Here is a 25,350-nt window from a genome sequence, read left to right as displayed (position 1 = left end):
ACACAAAGCTCTGTGCCCATCCTTTAGCTGCAGCGTGGCTCTGCCAGGAAAAGTTGAGCGTTGCTCTTATTGAACCTACAAAAGGATGCAGGGAAGAGGAGAGAGTAGCTCCTCTTGGAGCAATGCACTTGCTGGGGCTGTGAAGCTGTGCTGACTGCTACTCCCCCATCCCTTCAGAGTAAGGCTACATCTGCTCGAGCTCTGATAATTAAATCCATGTAAAAATCAATCTGCCTTTGCCAATACCAACCCTTAATGCAAGCAAAGCTATTTAGACGTTGATGACATTCTGAATTCAATCAAACCAGTGGAAGCTACATCGAAATCCGTTTAAGGTTAAATTTTATTTACACTGTACCAGCGAAACTAGATCAATTTTTAAATCAAATTTAACCCTAGTAGAGAAATTTTCTTCGTATAGACTAGGTTTGCTCTGTGAGGAACTTTGCCACTGGAGACACCACACGGCCTTTTGAGGTTAACTGTTCTCAATCACTATAACGATGTGGTTGGTATTAAAAAAAATCAGTGCAGGATATGCCAGTATCAATTTTCTGGGACCCAGACAGTATTTTCAGGAGCGAGTTGGTTGGCTTTTGTGATTTTCTGAGGTGAAGAAAGAGGAAGCAATGCTTAATTATCCGCCAATCTGATGGTGACTGGTGTTGATAGCCTGAAGCAGAGCAATAGGGTTCGGTGAAAAGAGGCTGGCAGCCATAAAGGTCCTTCTGTGGGAATGTGGAGGGGTTTGTGTGGAGGAAGGGGTTAATCCTCTAAGAAAGATAATTTGCATTGCTGCACACTTTATTCTTTTGTTTTTGGTCGGGTGAGCGGAGCTCTGGTGCTGACTTCTTTGGGGCATTATTGGCTCTGCTTCTTTGACAGAACAAAAGTGCCTTTGTCGTCCATAAAGACCATTGCAATTCCATCCACATACCCAAAGCCTGAGAAGGGGGAGGTGGCAGAGCTGCCTGTTCTCCGTCCCCCACAAATTACATCAATAAGATTACTGAAATCATTTGCATTATCACTCAAGTCTTATTAAGGGAAGTGCTCTTCAGCATTTACATTTTACAGCTATACATGAGATGGAGCCTACACTGCTTGTCAAGGTCTGTCAAGTGAGACCCTAAATAGAAGTAATTTGGGATGAAGGTTGCTGGTAGAGGCTTTTCCACCTGATCATCTACTCTCTTGGGGATGATTTAAGGAATCTCCCTGCACCGTGTTGTTACCAGATCAGAGACACCAGAAGTTGAAGCTGTGTTGGAAAGAAAGAATGGTTTAAAGACAAAGGTCCCAGTTCATCCTACTTAATGGAAAAGAATTAGGAACCTGCTCATATTGGACCCCTAGCATAGTCCATGTTGAAGGATAGACGTATCCCCTCCCCTTATAAAATACAATGTAAATGAACTCTAAATTCTTTATTTGGAAGGCACTTGCCTCTCCTCGGTAACTGGTAAAAGAGTTTAAACAACTTGGCTCTAAACTTAGCAATAGCCATTGGAGCCCTCAAATCATGTAGTACGAATCTAGACACAAACATCTAGATGCCTTCTCAAAGCTTTATATTTATCTGGATGTTACAGGAGCAGCTCATGCATCTGTGTATGCAGATATCTATATTTATGTGAATAGCTAACAGAAAATTGTTGGAGAATGACAAGTGAAATGTATACCAGCAACACTGAGTTTTGTGCTTGTGTGTCTGGATGACGAAGGATTCATTGCAGGGTTTGGGCCCTGAAGAGCAAAATCAAACAGCTGATAATTTTATTTTGCCTTCCTCATGACAATTAAAAATGGAAAAAGGAGTATACAAATGCAATAAAGAAACATAATCTGAAATTCAAGCAGATAAAACTCATAGAAAAAGAATATTAAAAACCCCAAGAAAATGAATAAATATTCATGAAAATGTTCAAAAGCTCAGATTCTTTCATCAGTCACCACAGGAGGGAAATATTCATTTGAAATAATAATAAAAAACCTTAAAAGGGCTTTAAAAAAAGGGGGAGGGAACAGCACAACCTCTGTTCCCACAGGCTCCTGCAGTCAATGCACGGCCTCCTGAGCTGTGGCCAAGGGTTTCCCCTGCAGCTCATCCTTCCCTGGAGATTTAAAATGTTTATGTTTAAAATGTCCGTACCTGCCTCCCACCTAACAAAATACCCCTTCCATCTGAATTTTCCCTTGTGTTCTCATCACTCCAGCATAGGAAAATAAAAAAGGAGTGCTAATCTATCCTACAGTTTCCCAAACAGGGACTCCGGGCAGTGGTTTGTGAGTGGATTTGACAGATGTACGAGCAGATGGTGAGGGACACTCCCTGAGAGCAGCCGATTCCCAGGCCGACATATCCAAAAAAATATCTTTCCACGGATAATGTGATTTTCAGAGGGAAGAAATCCAGGAGGGAAGAAACCCAGTGCTCACGTCTCACACCCGAAAGTTACTGGCTACTTTCTTGAGCGTGCAGCCTTCATCCTAGGGATGGTGCGGAAGGACTTGCTGTCAGAAAAGGGCTGGCCGGCGACACCGTGCCACACGAAACACAAATCTGCAGCTGCATCTCCAGTGAGCCTCCCCGTGGTCGTGTGGTTACAGCCAGCAGCAGCGTCAGGACCATCTCGTGTTGGTGTTGGGCGGGACGTATCAGCTCCATTCCACGTCTGCCAGAACGCACTGTGCAAAATGAAATATCCCATTAAGTATCCATTTAATGCATGCATTTCTGCACAGCCCACGCGCTGAAATACATCACGCAGGAGCTGGGCCGCTGTCTTGTTCAGTGTCTGGTGAACCTCCAGATCGAACACGACAGGGTGAAATGGAGCCGGCGGGCCCGTTTCAAGGCTGGTGACTTGACATGCAAAGGTGCTTCTCTGATTTAATGGAGTGGGAGACAAGAAAAGTGGGGTTTTGCTCCGTATCCTACTTTGCAGGTGTGTTTTTAGCAGCATGGGTTCCTCAGCTGCCTGTTTCATAGTTGACTAGTTTGGGCAACAGGATCTGTGTCTGATCCCCTCAACGCCTTGCTGGGGGCTCTCATCACCTTTTCTACCTCATGGGCTTACCTTTTATACATTTAATTACGTTGTGGTGGGATGGGACCCTTCTTATCTTTGTTTTGTACCGCTCCTGGCACAGCGGAGCCCTGTTTCGTAGCATCCCTACCCCACCACCCCACATCCCACTTTGGGGCCAAAGTCATGGGCTCTGCCGCCAGCCTGGTTCACCCATGGGGCAGAGAAGTTGAGGGATCCCATTAAACAAGAAACAGCCCCAAAAGCTCCGAGGAAGACGTGGATATTTGGGGCTCCCGTGAGGAGAAGCCCAACCTCAGCCGGTCCTCGGGGAAGGCGAGGAGGGGGGGCGAGAGGAGGAACAAAAGGCGATGGCTTCCCTCAAAGCCAGCCCCCGGCTCGGCAGCACGGGGAGGGGGACAGGCGGAGGGGCTGAGGGAGCCAAAACTGGAGCCTTTGGGAAGGGGAAGGAGGAAAAGAAGCGCGGCTGCCCTCCGGGGAACCGGCGGCGGGGCCGCTGCCCCCCGGGGGTCGCCCTGAGGCGGGGGGGAATGGCGCAGCCGCGCCGCGGAGCCGGGAGGCAGCCTGAGGGGGCGAAACGTGCCGCAGGAAGCGCTGCCTCCCCCCGAGGACGAGCCCGGGGACTCGGCGGGTGTGTGAGGGCGAAGGGGGTGTGGGATCCGAGCGCTTTTAGGGCGGTCATTGCAGGGTCCCAGCTGGGAACGACCCTCCCGCCCCGGCGACTCTTCCCCCCCGCCGCCTCAGCGCCGGGTGACTGGAAGGAGAGGTAAGGGGCGGCTACAGCCCCGTGGAGGTGGGGGGGGGGGGGAGCTTTGGGGCGCCTCTTTTTTTGTTGGGGGTGCCTCTTTTTCTTGAAAAAAGGGGGCTGCCGTGCCGGGAGCACAAAGAGGGAGCTCCGAGGAAGCGGCAGAGGGCCGGGGAGAGGCCGCGGTTCCCGCCCGGGGGGGAAGCGGCTCTAACATGGAGGGAGAGCCGGCGCCGGGGACCCACCCCGGGGTGGCCTGAGGGGGGCACGGCGGCGGCGGGGGGAGCCCTTCCCTCTTCCCTCTCGGGCAGCACCTCGGTTGTTTTTGCCCCTCTGACCTCCCCAGAAAAACCATACGGAGCCGGGGGAGGGGGTTCATCCTTCTGAGAGAGAAGCTGAGCCCCCCCTAGCTCCGTTCCCCTCGCAAAGAGCCGAGCCCGGGACGGAGATGCTGGGGGTCGTGTGGGAGAGATGGCGAGGAGGGTCCCTGAGGTGAGCCCGTGGTGGCCGTGGAGCAGAGGGGGGAACGAGGGGGACGGGGATAGGCAGCGCCTTTGGGCTCTGGGGCCCCCATAGGGTTGGGGTCCCCCCATAGGGTTGGGTCCACCCCGCTCTGAGGCGTCTCCTCTTCAGCCTTGAGGTGGTTTAAAACGACGAAGCGCGCCCTGCTGCCTCAGCACAGGGCTCCAGGTGCCCACGTTGTGGGGCTGGGAGGGTTTGGTCCACTCCCAAGGGGTCGGATGCCTGTGGAGAAGGTGCAGGAGAGGTTGGAAACCCATCTTCCACAGTGGGGCTTTCTGTGGAGAGAGGGGTGCTCGAGAGCCTGACGGCATCCCGCTTGAGACAGCGATGTGTCCACGGGGGAGGTTATGGGATTTGGGGACGTTATGGGATTCGGCACGTCCTTATCTCCCCACTCTGTGTCCCTGTACAGGAGTCAGGACCACCCGGCTGAGTTTTTTGGAGTCAAGGTAATGGCTGAAGTGGGTCGGTGGGAGACGGTTGGAGACCCACGGCGGTGCCAGGGGGCTGCCCAGCGCCCATGAGCTGACCCCCGAGCCTCTGCTGCCTTCACCGGGATGGGGAACAGCGGCTCCGCCGTCAAGGTCTGCGCCGATCACCAAGGAGGCATCAACTGGCTGAGCCTCAGCCCCGACGGGCAGCGCCTGCTGACGGGGAGCGAGGATGGCACCGCAAGGCTCTGGAGCACGGCCGACAGCCAGTGCCACGGCCACTTCCAAGGTAGGGCGGTTGCTTTTCGCCTGCTTTTTGAGGCTGGGAGCCTGGGACAGGCCACACAGCATGTTCTGGGCTCTTTCAGTTCCTGCTGCGCGGCCAAAATCATGCTTGTTTTCTTCTGGGCTTTTCTGAGGGTTGGTTGCAGTAATGTTAAGCAGAAGCTCTTTCAACCCAAACCAGGTTACCAGCACTACTGAAGGCACAGATCCTTTTATCTCAGGGTGTGGAACACAGCAGTTTAACTTCTGTCTCCTTCCAGAAGCCTTCTGTTTTACAGCCTGATGAAATCTTGACTTCTTATTATTGTCTCTCTATTTCTTTTGGTCCTTTTAATCATCTCACTTTTCAGATGATCTTTATTCAGAAGCTTTTGACCCAGAAACTGAAGTTTCTGGAAAGAAACTGTAATAAATAAGTTATTTTTTTTCCCCACAGAACTTTACATTTGACACAGAAATGTTAGCTGCTGGGCTTTTTCATTCTAAATTGTTTTTGCATTATTAGCAAAATTTATTATCCTTAAACTAACATTTGAATAATTAAAAGGAGAGGAAAAGCTCTGCAGAACCCATTCATGAGGGGTCACTCTGTGGACCAAAGATTATGTTTGTATTCTCACTCACTCGTGTTCTTTTTCTCTTAAAACAGGGAGGAAAAAAAAAAAAAAAGAAGGAAGCTCTTAACATTTGGAATTTCTGATCCTTTTTTCTTCCAAAAATAAACATTGTTTGGATTTTTTTTTTGTTAGCTTGTCTGCTTGTTTTTAATGATAGAATATTGTCTTTTCCCCCACATCCTGCCATAGTTCTGTCTCCTGGAAAACTCCCTGCATTTGCTCTTAAGGGTCAGAAATCCATTTAAAGCACTAATTAACTTTGGACTAGAAAGATAAGGATACTGGATATTCTATATTCAGGATCTGGCTGCGAACTGATAGCTTTGGGGGTAAACTTAAAGAAGGTTGGATAGATTGTTTGTGAGCTGTCAATTGAATCGGATAATTGTATGTATTTTATATCCATGCACTCACACAATTCTTGTGTAAATTCATGTTATAAGAGCTATAATTACTAATCAACCTGTATCTGTAGCACAGCTTCAAGCTTCCACCACAGCATAACCGACCCACTTCTGTGGAGGCTGTTTTTGACCAGACCATCACCAGACCCTGTCTGCCAGAGGGGGTTTTGGCATCCTTTGTGTGGCTCAAGTAGTATCGATGGTTAAAATCTGACTGACAGACTTTATTTCAGTAACCAAAATGCTGTTTTGATCTTCTAAGAGCAAGATTAGAAGAAGCTGCTGCAAGAAAAATGCCAGTGGTTGAACCCTGCCCCGTTTAAGCTGCTTTGCAAAACGTTTTCAAGTAATATGAGGATGGGTATAGTTTACTTACAGTCCTACTTACAGGCCTGTTTAATTTTTGACATCTGGCGAATTTGCTTAAGAGAAAACAAGCCTGTGTGTTTTGTAATGTGGATTCTGATTTGCTGATTACTAAAAGGCTCTTGAAGTAGAGGAATTTTAACAAAATCACGTTTTTGCAGTCAGCGAACCCAAGTGTTTTACTGGACAGTCTGCTTTCCCTCAGTTGTTTAATAACTTGTTTGTACAACATGATTCTGTTTTTCTAGTGTCTTTGTCCACTTCTCTCCCTTTAATCACACTTGTTCTTTTTATATTTTTCTCTTTTCTAAATCCCAGTAAGGCCTCCTGGCTTCAGCCAAAGTCTGGGGCTCACTTGTGACACTTCAGAAGAAACAGTTCTGGTCTGAAAACTTAGTCTGAATATATAAATACGAAAAAGTGTAAGAGCTAAAATCTGGGTAACAATCTTATCAGTTACCTAGATCGGTGACAATATTTCACAGAAGAAATCTTGGACAAAGCCGGGCCCCAAATCCTAAGGTGGTTTTAAATGCAGTTATGTTTCATAAAACAACGTCACATCTTGCAAAGCAGCAACAGAAGCCTCGGGTTGCAATGTAGATTCCTCTTCACTACCACTACCATATTTTTCAGCATGAAATTGTAGCGTAGCGGTTTCGTCTATTGTAACAGTAAATTCCCAACATACTCTGATTACTGTGTAAATAATTCTGCTCGTATTCTTTCTTTCTGTGTCATTTCCTAAAAGTGCACTGATGTTTTGAACACCGTGTTTTCACTCAGGTTATTAGTCCTAGTGGGGAAACTACTGGTTGACTTTTAGTTAGTTACGTTTTTTTGTTTGTGTTTCATTCTGCTTGGACAGTGAAACTAAACTTGCTGCTAAGGCTCACATCTCTTCCTTTTTTCATAGTTTCATGATTTAGTTTAGGACTGTTGTTTGTGTCCTGATAATGGGCTGAGTTGAAATGCAGCCTTTTTTTCCTGACCAGAAGAAGAAAGCCAAACCATTTTTTATTTAAAACAAACAAGCAGCCCTCACCCCCCTTTTTAAAATAAGTTTTAAACTCCAGTAGGCTAAATTTTATTATACTGATCCTAATTTAGCCCACTATGCTTTTATAAAATGATACGAGCTGCCTGATGCGTGGAACTGTGCTGTTTTACCCTTTCACTTGATCCTTATATCAATGAAGCAGAGTTTTCTACTGTTAATTAAACACGTTGTGTTTTACACAAATCCTTAAATGTGAAGAACATGGTTGTGCATTTAAAACTAGGGATTCAGTCTGTTTGTTGGACTTTGAGTTAAGCTGAAGAGCACACCTAGTCTGCCCTGCCTGCGTGCACTGTGGTTGAATGTCTGTACCTCTCTGTTCCTGTTCCTAGGGCATGAAAGCTACATCACCTTCTGCCACTTAGAGAACGAGGCCGCCTTCACGTGCAGCGCCGACCACACCATTCGGAAGTGGGACGTGGTGACGGGCCAGTGCCTGGCCATTTACCGAGGACACACCTCAATTGTTAACAGGTTGGTTCCACGCAGTTCTTCCATTGTGCTCCTGTTACCACGTGTGTTGTCGTTTTACTGCAACTTTCCATTACCGCGCTAATAAAATAGGTTGTGTAAACCTTTGAGTGCAAGCTACACGTGTTCCGTGCTGTAATGATTCGTTTTCCTAGCAACAGTGCTGACACATCCACAGACAGCAGATAGGAGAGAAATGAAAGGCACACAGCAGGGGAATTGAATCCAGTGCTAGGAATGAAATTCCACAAGAAATTATTCAATTGATAACAGATGCTTCTGATAAAGAGATGTAAAAACATCACGTCAAGCCTTTGAGTCACTGAGAGGCATAAAGTCGGGGCTGTTTCTGCAGTTACTATTCCTGCTCGTGCACATGAAGTTTAGTATGAAGCTGATTGTGCATGACTGATCGGCCCATTGTAAAGTCCTCTTAATCGCTGGGATGGTTTTAATTAATCACAAACAGAGCAGTAAAAGATTGATTTCTTTTTATGTGTGTTTTTTTTTGTTCTTTACCGAACACAAAACACATACGATGTGTAGCTGGATCCTGTAAATAGGAGGGCTGGCTCCGTCTGTGTTCTGGCACTGGCCTGATTTTGCTTGAATCAGCAAATGGGGAAATGTGTTCCCTATTCATAAGTCTTTGTTGCCAGTTTGAAAGGTTCCAGAGGACCAAACTCAGCTGACAAAGGAGATAGGGAACATTATAACCTATCTCCAGTTGGGAAATGTGAACCGCAGAGATTGTTCTGTTATCCGTTATGTGTTTGTGCAGCTTCAGCTCGTTATTGCGGAGGCCCAGTGAGCTGAATTCTTGAGCTGCAATCTCTAGTTTGCTCTTTAGTCCTGTTAGAATTGGGGTGCTCTTGCTCTACCCTTTTTAAGATCCTGCACTATGAGAAATTAGCTGTACAGTATTTTTTTTTCTGCACTCTCTATCTGTTGATAGAAATATGTTTGTATTTCTACATCATTAGTTACAGTTCAGGTTCTTGGAATGTATTTTGTAGTTTAATTCCAAGCGATTTTCGTAGGTCAGTTTATAAGTAATTATCTGCAAAGAAATACTAATACACACTTATCAAGAAAAATGAGCTTTTTGTAAAAACAAAAATCCACCGCCAACTAGAAAAACACGCAGAAGAACCACGACACTACCCACCCCCACACTGCCCCTAACAAATTAACAGCTGTTAATTAGCGTGTATAACTTTAAAAAAAAAAAAAAAAAGTAGTAGTGCTGCTGGAAAGGAGTAGAAAGTGTAGAAAGATGTCTGTTCCTAAATAATGTGTTTGAGACAGGCTGAATCAGAGTTATATGTGTTGTGTTCATGCTACTGTTGCTAACTTCAGTGTGCTTGGAAGGAAAATTGTGACAAAAAAATCAGATTACGTCAAAAGAGTGATAGTGTTAATAGATATAAACGTTATTTTTGACAGGATCCTGGTTGCCAAAGACTATCTCTTTAGTGGCTCCTATGACAGGACGGCCCGCTGCTGGAGTGTGGACAAGGAGAACCAAATCCAGGAATTCCGGGGCCATCGGAACTGTGTCCTGACTCTAGCTCACTACTCCTCCAAGGATGTCCTCGAAGAGGAGGAGGAGGAGGAGGAAGAGGAGGAGAAAGTGAGCAGAGACCTCCTGGTGACAGGTAGCACGGACTGCACTGTTAAGGTCTGGTGGGTGTCCAGCGGGCGCTGTTACCAGACTCTGCTGGGACACACTGGGGCTGTTTTATGCCTTATACTTGACGCACCAAACAGGGAGCTGTTCTCTGGCAGCACGGATTACACCATTCGAACGTGGAATATTGTCACTGGTGAGCAGTTGAAAGTGTTCAAAGAGCACCAAGGATCAATAATTTGTCTAGAGGTAAGAACGGAGGCCTTCTCAAGAGCCATGCGAAGTGGGTGTCCATATCCTGAGTGTGTGGGCCTCAATTTTCTCTTCCATTCACAGAATGGAAGCTCTTCTGAGACAGGTTTTAAATGGTGAGCGTGAAACATTTATGAAATAACAAAATAATTGTGCTCTGTGGTCTTGGAACAACTCTTCTTTCTCTGAAACGTGTTACGGTGTCCTCTTGACTTCTAGTGGCTGTCTTGGTTTAACTTCTACCTCAGTATTTATTCCGAGCTTCCTAGGAGGTCTTGAAATTCATGTGGGGTTAGCAGGGAGCACTGTTCTTCTGGGTAGAGTTATGTAGGGTCTGTGTTCACCAAACTCTGAAGAAATTTAACTTGAGTCCCGTCCCCAGACACAGGGATGGATAACTTAAAAAGGGGAGGGTAAAAATCAGAGTAAAGCAGATACTTTCCAAAGAAAAAAAGGACAAAACACCAAAAAACAACCCAAAATTATGGGCAAGAGATACTAGGAGAGCGTAAAGCTGAAAGAAATCCTGCTGTTAAAACCACGCAAACATGTTCTGAGAAAGAGATGGCCAAACAGCAGAATGGGCAAGGAAAGTGGAAGAGAGAAATTTCCAATTTTTCTTGGGGGAGAAAAATTGGAAATAGTGAGGGAAAGAGGGGGAAAAATTAGTGTGAATTGAAAAACTGTACCTTATTTTTCTGTTTGCAGTGTTTGGCTGGTGGATGTTGCCAAGTTTGCTAATGTTGGAGGGGAGGGAAAGGGGTTAAGGAGATGAAGAAGGAAAAGGGGAACCATGGAACAAGTATTTGTCCTGCAAAGTCTGTTATTCACCAGAAAATATTAATGGAGTGTTTAAAGTAGGTTTGTAACTTAAATTTCAGGTCAGGAAAAAATGTGTTTGAATAGATGTGTCATATTAACTTCCATCAGACAATAGTTTTCTCACTGCTCTGCTTGTTTATGGCCCTACCAGCTTTTCCTTTAGGGAGGCTGCAGTATCTGTTTTTAATAGCTGTGCAATAAAAGTCGCCTTTGTTTCTGAAGAAGATGGTCACAGCTACCACTAATGGACTGAAAACCCAATGGTACTGAAGGAATTCTGTTTTCCTGCAGTTTTAGAAAGGAGAAAAGAGCTAAATTGTGATGCCCTGGAGTAATCTTTGTCTTGCTTGGGTGTTACAGCTTGGTCCTGAGATAGCGTGGTCTTGTCTTTGAGGATGCTCAAGTAAAGCTGCTGCCGTTCCTAGTGTCACGCTATGTTTTGCTGCTTAATTGCTGCCCTTCTCCGAGGCACAGATTGGCAAGGACAGAGCTTGCTTTAATTTAATTGGGCTCTCGCTAAAATCGTTAGACAAAACTGGCTTGACCCTCTCCCAGAAGCCTGGGAAATGCAATTAAGTTTTTTGAATGCTCCAGAATGAGCAGTGCTCCTCCGCTCGTGAGCACGGAGTTAAACAATGGCTTTAAACAAACACAGCTTCTTGTGGGGGGGAGAAGAAAGGCGAACCCAACACATCTCCTTGGAAAACCTGAACAATTCGGGGTAGAGGAGGCCTGCTGCTGCCATGGCTGTGCTGGCAGCGCTCCTGGCCAAATCCTCTTCCCGGAGCCCATCGCCGGTTGGTGTCTGAGGCTGGGTACACGCTGCCCCACGGAGAGCCTGCAGTTTTAAGGCCCCTAAACCCAGCTTGAAGAGTCGCTGCTGAACAGCTTCAGCCCGTCGATCCTTCCTAATTCCTTCCTCTTTCGTACTGGGTTCAACACGAGCTCTTTTGTTCCACTTGGCTGCCTCTCCGTGCAGCCCACGTGGGATTTTTCAGCCTTTTATAAAAAGGTCAGTCACCAGAATCCATACAAAGGTGGCACAACAGAAGGGAAACTTCCTGAACAGAGGTGTTTTGTTTTTTATTATTATTTTTTTCTTGTTGTTTGTTTGCTCTGCTCTTTGTCCTAACGACTTTTTGTTCTCCCGAAGCTTTTGGAGCCTTCTTTGCCCGGGGCTTCTTTGTGTCGGTGTTGCAATCTGTGTCAGGGAGTTAGCGGAGCATTTTTCTAACAGTGGGCCAGGGAGGGCTGGGAGGTAGTTGCGAGTCCCTCCCGGTAGCCAGCAGTTTTAATTGTTGGCAGTAATTTGGTTTCTTCGGGGTAGAAGAGTGAGCTGCTAATTACCCCAGATTTTTACTCCCTTGTCCTGGAGGAGCAGAGCTGGTCCCAGCAATTACAGGCGGTTGTTACCTACTCACCGGCTGGTAAATGCTTGTGTGAGGAGGCTGATGGGGCAAAAAAAAAGTCCTTGTTTTCATTTTATTTATGCAAAAAAAGGCTCCGAAGGCAGGCTGACCTTTCAAAAAGTTTGCGAAAATGACTTTGGCCAGAGGACAGGGAAAGTTTGGATATCGAGACCGTGTTTTTCCCCAACTTTAAAAAGCGCTGTCATTACCCGGAGTGCCCCGGGATGCTCTGAACTGCTGAAATGAGGCCTGGGCTGTTCCCGTTGCTTTCCAGTAAATACCAGGAGCCTTTCTGTAGCGTGGATGGAGCCTTTCTGGGCAGATAGCACAAAGCACCCTTGTGTTTTCCACCTTGCTTCCTGCAGCATGAAGAGCAGAGAGGTGATGCCGTGGACACGTTTGGATTTTGAATGTTCCTCGGTTGCTCTGAGATCCTTTAGGTGCATCGACTGGAGGAGCCTGAGGATCCTAAACTAGGAGAGAAAGCCCTGGTTAGCTTTTAGCTCTCCTTTTTCCCCTTTCCTTGGAGAACCTGGAGGACGGAGCGAAGAGAGCGAGCCGTTCCCATCTTCCTGTGCCTCGTCCTGCCCGGGCTGACGGTCCCGCACGTGCTGTGCTCCCCTCATCGTTCTGCTGCAGGTCCCAGCTTCCCCTCCTGCCTCTCCTCCTGCTTCCACCGATGTTTTCCCAGAAGATTTGCTGCCTGCTGCGAGGATCGTGTCCGAGCTCGGTGCCGTGGCAGCTCAGGCAGTCAGGCGAGGTAACCGGCAGCCAGAGCTCCCTCCCTGCTCTCCCGCAGCGCGTCGAGAGCTTGGCAGGCGAGGGCCAGCAGCTGTTCTGCGTGCTCCCTCTCCGCCCGAGAGCCAGCGGTGAGGTTTTATAGGAAGCAACGGGGAAGAAGCAAGGGTGGGCTGAGAGGAATCACGCAGCTCGTTCCGCTTCTTCCACTTAAAAAACTCGGAGCCCTGCTATTTGTAATTAATAATCGATTTTGCTTTTCCTTAACGCGGCCGTCTGCAGTAACCCTGGCCTAAATATTTCCTTGTGTATGTTGTTCCAAACGCCTCCAAAGCGGTTTTGCAAATCGTTCTCAGGGATTGCTTTGTCGTTTGCCGATTGTTCAGGCCGAGTATTTGTAAAAGCTGTGCTGCCAGAAGCTGGCAGGAGGAAAACGATCCAGCTTGGTATTTAGCTTGGATGCTACAGGGAACGTTCTTAGGAGGATGAGAATTGCAAAAGGAGTTTTAAATGAACACGCGCGGGCAAGGGCTTGCTTCTGGTTTTCCTGCAAGAGATCCTTTGTTGGGAACATTCCCTTTGGTCCTCTCTCCGAGCTGGCGAGGAGAAAAGAATGCTTTGAGCAAAGCCATTGCCTGAACTCCGCTTGTGCGCTTAACTGTTGTGAGCACGGGGACAGAATTGTTTTCCTTGTCACATCAACTGAATGAAGTGCACGTAGGTTTTGTAATTCGTTGCATAATTCATCAGAGGGTGAAGATATGAATTAGAGGGATCTGAACTTGTACAACACCTTTAGAAAAGGGTCGTGCTTCTAGGACCATTGCTTTGCACTGAAGAAGTTGAAAAACGCTCTTTAGCAGCCAGACCAGAGAGCTCACTCTAGATGGATTCTCAGTTTTTAAAAAAAAAAAAAAAACAACAACAAAAACAAAACCCAATCCCTTGCCCACAGGGAGTTCTTTAGCTCATTAAAATGAATGTGGTTTGAATGGGATCCTGAAAGTCTAACTCGGCTGAAGGCTCGCGGAGCTGTAACTTGAGGCTGCTCCAAGCTGGTGATTGCTGACTTGGAAGCAGCTGCGAGCAGAAGACCCAGCTGACAGGTTGTAGGAACACCGACCCCCACGAAGAGGATGAGCTGGCAGTGGGGAACGGGGTCGACGTGAACTCGAGTTCCTGGCAGCTGGTTGGGGGCTAAATTGTGGCTTACACAATTTTGGGGGACACGATGGGGAGAGCAAAGTCCGTTCCTGGAAGCTGCGGGGTGAAATACCTGCCTAACAATTCTGCTGCTGTGCTGTTGGCATTCACACAGGTGGAAATTGTCTGAAGCTGCTCAAGTATTGACTTCAGCCAAGCCCGTGGAGCAACAGGGTTGGGACTGCCTTGAGAGACCGGCCCTTGGTTTGCTGTTTGGTGGAGCTGTGGCGTGTCTAGGGGCTGCCACCACCAGCAGGGCTGCATAAATTGAGCAGTTTTAAGTAAAACCTGGAAATGCTTCGGTGTTTGCAACCTGTAGTCTGCCACTGCTGTATCTTTGCAGCTTAAAGGCCAGTGTCACTGAGCTTCTTCACGGACCAGCACACCTCCAGGACTTCGGGCTAAGGACTGAGACGAATTTCCTTCCTTCTGGTGTCTGGGTTGCATCTGGTGCAAAACAAAGTCCCTCGAAGCAACGAGGAAAAACGAATGGGCCAGAATTACAGCTATCAACGTGGTGATTTTTTTTTTTTTCCCCTCTGTCTGGTTCAGGCTTTAAAACCGGGCATCTGATTGTCATCAGCTTTTTTTTTTTATTATTTTATTTATTCTTTTGAAGCTCCTTGGGTCTGAAATGCCCACTCAGCTTGTTAGTATCCGAGCTGCGAGTCCCTCGGGTGCTGTGTGCTCTGCCACAGGTGGCCTTGCCTCGCCTTGCCATGCTTTGCCTCGTCCGGAACTTTGTCAGGCTCCTAGCCAAAGGGAACAAAGGGCTTCGAAGCCAGCCAAGGGAAATACAGCTCTGAAAATATCACTGCTTCTCCAGGCACTTGCAGATTACAGCGTGCAACTCTTTCTCCTGATCGTTTGGAAACCAATAGCTGACAGGCTGGGGTATATTCGGGAAATCTATTGGGTGAAATTTTACGTTTTTCCTTTTAAATCATAAAGAAGTTAAATTCTTCACTAAGAACAGGGCTGGGGATAGGGAATTGGGTAGGGATTTCACAGCCTTTTGGGATGAGGGGAGGGAAAAGGCCTGGTAGTTTGTGACGGGGGGCTGCAAGCCCGCAAGTATTTGCTGAAAATGAGCGCACCTGGATGCCCGGACACAAAATTGGGTCTTGCCTTCTGGTGGAGAAGGCAGCATGCTCCGTTTTAAGGTAGAAACTGTTTCAGATATCTGCTTCAGGATGAGAGGAGTCATGCCCTAGGCTGCAGTGACTGCAAGGAGCTGTCTTAGCTGTAAGTATCTCCATCCATTTAGGTGTAGATACCTGCGTGGTCCTGCTGCTGGTGGATCTGATTTACATCTTCACCCTGAGCTGATGGCTCTCGCTGGGTTTCCCCACCAGCAGCTCCTTCGTGCCCTGCATTTTGCAAACACCACGGTTCTGCTGTTGGGCTTGGTCTGTGCCATCCAGCGGGCTGCTCCACCTGCTGGGATTTCTGATGGGATTTCTGATAGGAACGACACCTTTACGGAGTGGGGATGGAGGTGGGAGAGGGCGAAAAACATTTCAACGTGGCAGAAACAGCGTGCAAAGAGCAGAGAAGGAGGGTTTATAACAATGCAAGGTGGTGGAAGAGCCAGCCCCTTAAAAGTGATCTCAGAGCAAGACCCAGCTCCAGTTTTTTGTCATTTGTTCTCCACTTGGTTTCCTGCAGGTGTCTGCCAGTCCCTTGAGCCTTCTGATCTGTGCGTGGGGAGGGGAACCACGGCGTTGTTCCTCCTTAACATAAATCCTGTGTCCCTGGGGAGTTGGGATTCCCCCTCCCGGCTCTCTGTGCCTTTGAAACAGATTGCCACAAGTCTCTGAACCTTACCTCGAAGGGTTCCTGTGGGAGCACGTTGTCCTCCTGCCTCCAGGTGGTGGGCCAGCTCTCAGCCTGGGCTCACAGCTCCGTGGAACTGTGCCTGTTCAAACCTTCCTCTCATTTTCCTCAGCTGAACGCCAAGTGCAAGGTTTTTCTTTGCACCAGAGGGCTTCCCTGCGAAGCTGTTGGTGTGTACCAGCTGGCTTCACAGCCTTGCACAGGTCAGTAACGTCCTCACTGACTCAATTTCCCTCCTGCAATCCTTCCCTTGGCTGTGTCTGCGTGGAAAGGAGAAAACAACCTCATTCACTGCTGAGCTCACAGGGTGGAGGATGACGGCCATCCACGAAGAGCTGTTCTTTGGGTTTTACAGGCAGGCTTGCTCTACACTCCCAGCAGAAGAGAATCTGGTTGAAAATGTTTAGAAACCCGTGTGAGAACAGTTAATCATCTAATCTTGGTCCAAAAAGACTTCTGGAAACAAGGTACAAGACCCGAGGAAGAGTGAGCGTTTCCAAACGACCTTGTGCAGAGCGATCCTGTTATTCTCGGGTTTCTGTTGGGTGGAAATGTATTTTGAATTTACATTTTTTTGTTACTCGAGATTGGTTCTGGGGTTTTCGTTTTAATTAAAACAAAGTGTTTTAATTAAGTGTTCTTGTCAGCGAGGCTCTGCAGAGACCGCCACGCGGGTTTGTTGTGTTTTTTTTTTTTTCCCTTTTTTGAGGCTGTTCAGTCAGAAGCCGTGACTTCAGATGAGTCACTGCAGCGCAGCTCTCTCACCAGCAGGCCTGAGAGACTCTTGCTGATGTTTTTTTTTTTTTTCTCTTCCCTTCAGCTAGTGAACCGGCACCTGTACTCAGGCAGCGCGGACAGGACGGTGAAGTGCTGGTTGGTGGACACTGGGGAGCGAATCCAAACCTACAAGGCTCACAAGCACAGCGTTAGCACTTTGAAATACCACGCTGGCATCTGTAAGTTGCCTTTCCTGTGTTCAGCAATCCCCTGTCTCCTTGTGGATGTTTGTCTTTGATCAAAGCTTGTTCCTAGAGGACACAGTAGCTGCTAAGGCTTGTGAAACCGTCGCTTTTTTCAGCTCCACCATGTTTTGTGTTTGGTATCAAACTCTGCTGCGCTGCTCCATGTGAGAAGCTTCGATCTTCCCATCATTTCCCACCTCCCTCTTCCAGCATGTGAAGGGGCAGCTGCTTTATTTCTGCTAGGAAGGGAAGGGGCTTGGATCCAGAGCTGTCTGGGGGCTGTTTGTACGGCCACGCTTTGGCTTCATCACTCTGATGTCTGTCAGTCTGCTTCTGCTGCGTATTTGGGGACACAAAGTGCTGCCCTGTGCCTGCCTCTGCCACCCTGTCAGCGCTGTGTAAGGGATTGCCCTAAACAAGAACCACATCTCGAGTCCACATAGCATGCTCTGACCAAGAAATCTCTTTAAATCCCTCTCCTGGCTGGTTTTCCTTCTGCATGCCATCTGTGTGCTTCGGGGTTTGGGTTGCAAGGCTACGGCTCTGCTTTTATCAGCCTGTTCTTCTGCCACTGACATCAGACCTGATGAGCCTTCATTCACTTCCCAGACAAGTATTTCTCTGCCATCCATGTCACCCAGTGAAGGAATACCTGTCTTTAGCTGCTCTAGAAACTGCAGAGCTTTTCTGCTTGTGATTTCTGTACTTCAGCTCTGCAACCAACACGTGAGACTAAAAGAATGGTTACTATTGGGCCTTAATAACTCTTTTGGAAGATTATTGGCATGGTGGTGATGAATGGGCTGTTGGACATGGCCAAATACCTGACCACACTCATCATCCAGTAACCGAACTCATTGCTTAATCGTGTTTGGAAACAACACGAAACCAAACCCGTAGGTAGACTTAGATTTTTAGCAGGTAAGCCTTTTTTTTTTTTTTTTTTTGTCCTTCCTTTTAATGGACCCACAGCACTACCAGCCTCTATTAAAATAGTTAATCATAATTAATTTCAGCTCCCAGAACTGCCCTGTGCTTTAGTTGCTGCTGATTTAAACTTGTGCAGGTGGCTAAAAGGCTGAAATGGAAGGGAAAGGGGTCTGAGCTTATGCTGCAAAGTTATTATTGCTCAAAAGAAGAAAGTCAGGCTCAGACAGAAGTTTAATCATCTGGGGCCACCCCCACCAACCCTGTGGCTTTCTTTCTCTTCCCCCTCAGCCCCACGCCCTGTCCCTGCCGTACACATCGCTGCGTTTCCCTCGCAGTCTCTCAAAATGCAGGCAGTGTTGTTGCTGCATTTAGTCAGACCTGTGAAGAACATCCTGATAGTGTGAGAGAAGTGTGCGTAGTGTTAGTTAAAAATCTCATTTTTAAATCAGATGCAGAAATAGTAAAGGTGTCAAACAGGGCAAATTGAATCCTTCCACTTGAGGGGTGGAATACACGTCATGGAAAAATGCTAGGGCTGCGACTGAATAATAATCCAGATGCGTTTTAATTCTTGAAGGAGGAAATTTCCCTCTAAAAATGAATTTATATACTATGATTGGTTGTGTTAAGTAATGCAATTCTCTAATAGCTGCAATTGTGATCGAAACACAGCTATTAGCTACTGGGTAAGTAAGTGATCAAAGGCATATGCACTCGATACCAAATATTAGAGTTAATGTAGCTTGAAATTCGAGCTGCTCACCTAGGACAGATGGGCACTGTGCGTGCATTCTCTGCTTTTCAAAAACGTGGAGAAAATAATTCCAGATAAATTAACTTTGTTTTCCGTTATGTCGCACGTGCACCTGCCCAAGAAGACAGAAGGAATCTCGGCTGAGAAGTGGTAATTTTCTTTTAGAAGATCTGAATTTTTTTGCTTGTTATCTGATCAGTACCCACAGGCTTGGTGCCTCAAAGATTTCACAGTTTAAATAAGGAAATGTAGTCAGAGGAGGGCAGGAAGAATATACACGTGTTTCCTAAATGGGTCTATCATATAGGGAGGCCAGACAGATCTGAGAACTAAGCCTAAAATAATCAGAATATGTTTCTAGTGGCTTTCCTCAGTACGCTTCTGGAATTAATAGCATGGGGAATATTAAAGCTTGTTCTCAGCTTCATTAACTTAATGATATTGGCTTGGTTATTTCTCTCCTGCAGTATGTGCATGGTCATTAAGAATTTAATTCAGTTTATTTTTTTTCATGACACAAAATTCCCAAGGGAACGTTTAAAACCTGTCCACCCTCCCAAGATACTGTGAAATTTAAGTAAATTATAAAAAATGAATTGTTATTTTTATATATTAATTGCTTGTTTCACAGAGGTGCACATATAACCATATTTAAATGCTGAATCTGGGTTAGATCAACAGCTTGGCTCTAAAACTCGGAGCTGCAGAGAAGCTCCCTAAATCTAGAGTGGCAGTTCAAAAGACGTAAAGGATGCTTGTCAAAAGCAAAATCCTGATAGCTGAAACAAACTGACAGCTGCGCAGTGAAAACAGCTCTTAATTGGTTCTTACTCGGTGTGTGTGTGTGTAGTAGGCATTAAGTGATTCCCGTTCACTGAAAAGAAATACCTTGTTCTGTGCTTTACATTGGTGTCACTGCTTTGCAGAATGGGACAAATGCTTTTTTAGGATTGTGTTGGCAACTGAGTTTGTGCAGGCCCATAGAAAATGAGGCAGATTTTTCCACATCCAGATGTTTCTTGAAGGTGTACCCCGAAGTACCCAGCCTCCTGCTGTTTAACTGGAAGCTGAAAAGCTGGTGGCAGTAGGTAGCCCGTTCTCATCTCTTACTTTAGCCCTGAATTTACCATGTGTTAATTTACCAACGTGCTAATTTCTTCACATCTATTTAGAAATCCATTGCCCAGCTACTCCCAAAAGATAAGACATCAGCAATCTGTTGTTTTCAGGCATTTCAGTTCTGTAAAAGTCTTTCCACTCTAGTGGCTTTTGCAGAGCCATGAAAGGCAGGGAGCAGTGAGTATGTTGCTTTTTGCACATCTGAAATTTTTATCTCTAGATAAACTCGAGGAATTTGGGGTAAGTGAAGGGAAAATAACTGTTCACGAGGACAGTTTGTAACCCTTAAAGCATGCAGATGTGCTCCCTTTGGGGCATAATGCTAAGCACACAGCCTAAATGTTCAATACTGCCTTACGCTTCCTGGCTGCAGCAAATCCAGGGTCTAACGTGAAGCTCCTGAAAAGCTGAGAAATTGTTCTCTGAGCATGTTAAGATACCCTGCGGAAACCTGATCCTCAGTCAAAATCCCTGCTCGTGCTTAATTTAGTTTAAAAACACAAATCTCGCGGCACATTTACAATATCTAGCACCTAGAAGAGAAGAGTTACAGCCCAAATCCTCAAATAGTTCTGTACCGAATCAGGTTATAGCCCAGGCCTTGAGTCGCTTAAAGGCTCTGCTGCTTGCAAAGACCCTAAGCTGCAGGATTTAGCTGAAGAAATCTACCACACTGGAAGTTTATAAAGCTTCCCGTAAAGCTGCCTGCACCTGCTGCTCACCTCCGAGGCCAGATCTACCCGTGGTATTTTAACAGAGACAGCCAGATGTTTTGACAGTAAGCTTTTGGTTGAAAATGGGGGAAAATACGTAAAATGATGAAGCTGGGGCCAAATTCATCTGATCAGAATGGGAAATAGCTACAAAGGGATGTGTGGAGGGAGTTCAGTGTTTGAAGACTACAGATGAAGTCAGGCGTGCGGGGGCTGAAATTGAAATGATCAGAACTTGCCCTACCTGAGAAGAGGCTCAGGCCAAATGCTGATATGCCCCGATCCTTTGTGAACTGGTTTTGGGAAGGTTTATGAACTGGTGTGAGCTGGTGTTACGTGGCTGCTCACGCCTGGCCGCGTGCCACGCCGTGTGGTTGCTTTGCAGTGTTCACAGGAAGCGGGGATGCCTGCGCCAGAGCTTTCAATTCCAGGAGCGGCGTCCTGCAGAAGATCTTCCGAGGACACAAGTTCATCATCAACTGCATCCAGGTACCAAAGGGGCTTCTCTGCTGGGATTTCACTTCTGATTTATCCCCCATTGGTTCCGTGAGCTGCTGTGGCTCTTCTCCCTGTGACGTGCTGGGCTAAGATGAAGCGTCACAGACTCAAACAATCCCCATGCAATTTTAGAAAAAATCCAGTGAGGATAAGCGAAACCTTATAAAACCCTATATAAAATAATAAAATACTGCCTTTGGCATATATTTTTGTATGGGTATGAAGATGACAGAGCAGCTCTGTATTGATACCTGGTCCATCTCCCACCAGACAAAGGGAAGAGTCTCTGCTGCTGGGTTAAAAATGTTCTGGAAGTTAATTGAAGCCCTTCAAAAGTTGCACACACGTTGTCCTCAAGGGCTACGGGCGTTTCAGTATAAAAGTGGGGACGTTAGTAATCCTTGCGGGCAGTGCTAAGACCAGTTTTGTCGTTTAAATTACACTGCAAGGAGTCCTGGAGGGAAAGTTTGAATCCCTGGGTGCTTTGGGAGATCCACATTTCCCCACGTCAGGCTCTTGGTACAAGCTGAGCACAGGACGAGGTTTTTGATGAAGAGCATGAGACTCTGTCAGCATTTTTGGCAGGCTGAAGGTCGAAAGAAAAACGAGAGGGGATGAAATTCCTGTTGGAGCTGATCCCAAGCGTACATACTTGTGAATATGCTCCTCTTGTATGTTTTTTTTTCTGAATTAGCACATGGCTAGCTGGTTTTAAACTGCAAATGCTTGGCTGTTGAGCAGGTTTTGTAGCAGAGGGTCACCTGGATGCAGGTGAAGTTGGGTAACATCTGTGAGAATCACTTTGCAGCACTGCCAAGAGCAGAGCTTGCCTCTGTACTTTTTTGTAATTTAATTCCCAAGGGTAAAACATCCCGGGAAAGGAGAGGACTGAGAAGTGGCGACCTTAATCTGAACCGGTGTGGGAAGGGGAGGATGAACGAGGCCGATGGCTTTCTTCTGGGGGCAGGGGGGTAACTGGAAACACTGCCAACGGAGAGAATGTTGTGTTGAGAAATACAAACTACAGGCAGGCATTGAGGTTACATTTCTGGAGGTTTGCAAGAACAAAAGATTTCAGAGGGGGAATTGTGCAGATTGTGTACTGCAGAGGAAGAAGGGAGGTGGTAAGGACAACTCCTGACCCACCCACCGGTGCTGATTTTCGGTGCTGCCTTCAGCTTCAAAACCAGCAGGCTGAAACCAGCACAGAAATTCCCAGCTCCAGCCTACACTGACACTAAGAAGTTAGCTCCCCGTTGCTTTTCTGGTAGATTTAAGTTATTTATAACCCTTGCTGTTTATATTTGATGGCTCTGTGAAGTGGCTGAGAAACGAAGCCTGACTTGGTAACATCTCATCCCACTCCAGCCGTTTTCGTGATAATTTATACTGGCTCCTGTGACAAGCTATCGGGTCTTAAGGACCGGTTCAAGCTGCGTTCGCTCTGATTTTGGGTTGTGCTCGTTCGGAGCCGTGCAGTTTGATGCTGTGTGACCCTGTTGTTGCAGATCCACAACGAGTTGCTGTACACGGCTTCCCACGACGGCACGCTAAGGATCTGGGACATCCGGGGGATATGCAAGAGGAATAAGCGGCGCTTGAAGAAGGAGCGGTCGGCGCAGGGCAGGAGCTCGCAGAAGGGAAGCCTCTCTCGGCTTTTCAACAACAAAGTGGGCTGCATGGTGCAGCAGGAGAACGGCGACCACGAGACCGTTGAACTCATGTGACTGTCCGGAAGGGACTTCTCAGCCATGACCAAAGCTGAACCTTTTGTTTTCTGCACCACTGTGTCCATGTAACCCAGAACTTGGGAAAAAGAGATGGGAAACTGCTTTGCTCGAGCCTTTTAGAAGCCGGGATTGATTCTCTGGGACTGGCAGACAAGACTCCAGTCAGGCCACCCCCCCCCCAGCTGACTCTCAGCTGAGCATGGGGGGGGTCAGGTGATGTCTCTGTGCTGGGTGTGTAATTAATGACTTGATTTACAACTGCTTTTTTTCCAATTTCTCTGGCACAGAGGCATTTCACACTTCTGCCTGTCTGGTACCTAATGAGAAGCGGTTCCTCCCATTCCTGTTGCCTGCTCGCATGCCCTCTGTCCAGCTGAATGTAGCAAGTGAAGGTGCCTTGCAGTGGGACTACGAGTTCAATGATCAAGGCTGACCTTTGGCTCGTTTTTTTGCTGATCAGATGGATGAAGGCAGGAGGATACGGCCTAGCAGAGAGGAGTTTAAAGCAGGCTGGAGACCTCTCTGGGAAGCTGAGAGTATCAGGACAGAGAGAAAATTGCTAAATGAGAGACCAAGCCACACCTCAGACCTCTTGGGCTAAGGCACAGCAAGTTGTCCTTCTCCCAGCCGCCTCGTAGGATCCTTCTTTAAGCTCTCACGCTTCAGAAAGGAAGCAGCAGTGGCCCCGTGTGCTTCTCGTGTGTGCTGCCAGGGGCGCACACGCTGCCAACCACCTGTTTTTCCCCAGGCACAGTTTCCCAGATGGGAAACTCCTTACGTGCGTCTGGGACGGGCCTCGGCACAGCCGGGGTTGGAAGCTGGGCATCCTCCTTCTATCCATGGGGAGTTTTGAGCATGTTTTTGAGGCAAAACAGGAAGATTTATTGGGTCGCTAAGCAGTTGAAGTCGAGGGTACTTCTCCCAGTCTTTTTCCAGGTTCATTCCTTTCTGATAACCACTGAGCCATGAATAAACAAGGGTTCTTCTATTTTTCTAGTCGCAGATATAGCTCTTTGTAGGCCCAGTACAAAAATAGCTACCCACATGTTTTTATTTTTATGGCTTTATTTATTCTGTACTACGGCAAGATAAAAAAAATAATGCTGTAATTCCTTTTTAGAATGGACTAATAAACATGTGGCATTTACAGATAACTGCCTGCTTATTACTCGTGTTTGGTGGGGATTTGGCCGCCTGCAGAAGCGCAGCAGCAAAGAATGGCTGGAATATGGAAAAATAAACATACGCTTTTGAAAACATTTCTTTCCTTTCCTGCCTCCTGCCCGTGATCGGACGGATCGAGCTTAGTGTCTGTAGTCAGGGGAAGGGGTGACTGGCCCCAAACCAGAGCACAATACTAAGGAAAAATTGTGTGATGAGGCTGAAGTGCTGGGTCAGGGCTGTCAGTGCTGCTACGTACGCTACTCACCTCTCCTGCTGAGCAGCTTCCTTAGCTCTTACCTGGCGGGTTTCTGCAGTGAGTTGGGAAGAACGTTTTAATTATGTTAAACGCCTGCTAAGAGAACAGCTTTGGAGGGCATCTGCATACTGTACACTCATTCCCCTGTAACTCCAGCGGGCCCCTTTGTAGCTCGGCGCTGGCCCTGCAGGAAATGTTTCCCTTGGTTGCTGGGGGTGCAGGCTCGGCACGCAGCTCAGTTGAGTTGTGTGGTGCTTGGGAATCGATGCTAAGTAGCAGGCCTTCAGCAGAGATGGACAGAGCTGCACAGATGGCCTGGCACATTCTTTGTGTTCAAAACTCTGAACTGCAGGCACTTTGGGGCAGACGTGAGAGCCCGTCAGCGAGCAGCTGCACAGGGAGGTCACAAATGGATTTTATAGATGCAGAGCTCCTAGAGCAGAATTAATGAGTCAGTACCACTTCTGCCTGCTGCTAAAGATATCGACGTCTTCAAGTACAGGTTCAAAATTAACTACACCTTTTAGCCAATGGCTCCTGCCCGGCTTAAAACTGCACGCACAGTTACTGGGGGGCAGTGCTGGCAGAATTACATCACTGAGGAATGGCTTCTCTGGCAGACACCGCATGTTGTGATGCTAATTTTAAATTCCTCAAGGACAAATGTGCACTTCTTGAGCTGTCATTGCCACTTTGCTATGCAAGCCACTTCAAAGAAGAGAAAAGAGCCCTGTGCAGCCCAACGCTGCCTTCAGTGCATGCCTATGGGCTAGGATAAGGCAATGCCGTGATGCCGGTAGGTTTGTGAACCTTTTAGCTGAAGGAAAGCAAAAATTCATGCTTCCCCACCTATTTCTTGTTATTTCTTGTCCATGGACTTTTTTTTTCCCATTCCGTTGTATATTTATATATTTTTTGCTCAATATCATTCAGTAGTTCCTCAGTGCTCTCCCCTATAGAAATGGGATATAGCAGTTGCTGTTTCTTTCCTCAGCATTTTGTATTACTGGCTTTAGAAATGCTTCAACCTATGAGGACAAGATACAAAACTACCTCGTTTTTGTAGCATTTGTCTTGATGCACAAGTGTAAAATAAAGACAAACAGTTCCTTAACAGTGTAATCATCCCCTGCCTTTTGCTGCCCTTGACTAGGGTAGCCAGATAAAAAAGGAAAGTCCATTACTGAAGCCTATCAAATCCGTAACTGGAATGGTGCTGTCGGGTTGCAGGCTGTGGCTCTGCTTACAGCACTGTGTGCCCTAACACAACTGCAAGCCCTCATTCCCCCATTGGTAAATGCTGGGTAAGAATGAACTGGCACCACATAAAAGGTTCTCAGTTTTTCGGACCTACCTCTAAGCAAAGATCCTGGCTGGTTTCTG

The 25,350-nt window shown here is 47.0% G+C and overlaps 1 protein-coding gene across 1 annotated transcript; it reads left to right on the top strand.

Annotated features, from left to right (window-relative positions):
* Positions 1-3,698: 3,698 nt before the first annotated feature.
* On the top strand, positions 3,699-23,623 carry WDR86 (WD repeat domain 86). Its single transcript, XM_084281452.1, has 7 exons — positions 3,699-3,816; positions 4,730-5,037; positions 7,813-7,954; positions 9,398-9,830; positions 16,662-16,797; positions 20,705-20,808; positions 22,326-23,623. Exons 2-7 carry the CDS (start codon positions 4,875-4,877, stop codon positions 22,542-22,544), a joined length of 1,197 nt encoding a protein of 398 aa, XP_084137578.1. The 5' UTR covers positions 3,699-3,816; positions 4,730-4,874; the 3' UTR covers positions 22,545-23,623.
* The last annotated feature ends 1,727 nt before the right edge of the window (positions 23,624-25,350 follow it).

This window comes from Netta rufina (genome assembly GCF_964035555.1).
Source record: "Netta rufina genome assembly, chromosome: 2".
Lineage (NCBI taxonomy): Eukaryota > Metazoa > Chordata > Aves > Anseriformes > Anatidae > Netta > Netta rufina.
This window is presented reverse-complemented; position numbering and strand designations above follow the sequence as displayed.

Bases quoted from the DNA above. Each gene is read 5' to 3' on its own strand.
- WDR86 (XM_084281452.1), top strand. From the start codon at position 4,875: ATGGGGAACAGCGGCTCCGCCGTCAAGGTCTGCGCCGATCACCAAGGA. The intron at 9,831-16,661 runs GTAAGAACGGAG...TCTTCCCTTCAG, and splicing joins GATCAATAATTTGTCTAGAG to CTAGTGAACCGGCACCTGTA. The intron at 16,798-20,704 runs GTAAGTTGCCTT...GTTGCTTTGCAG, and splicing joins GAAATACCACGCTGGCATCT to TGTTCACAGGAAGCGGGGAT.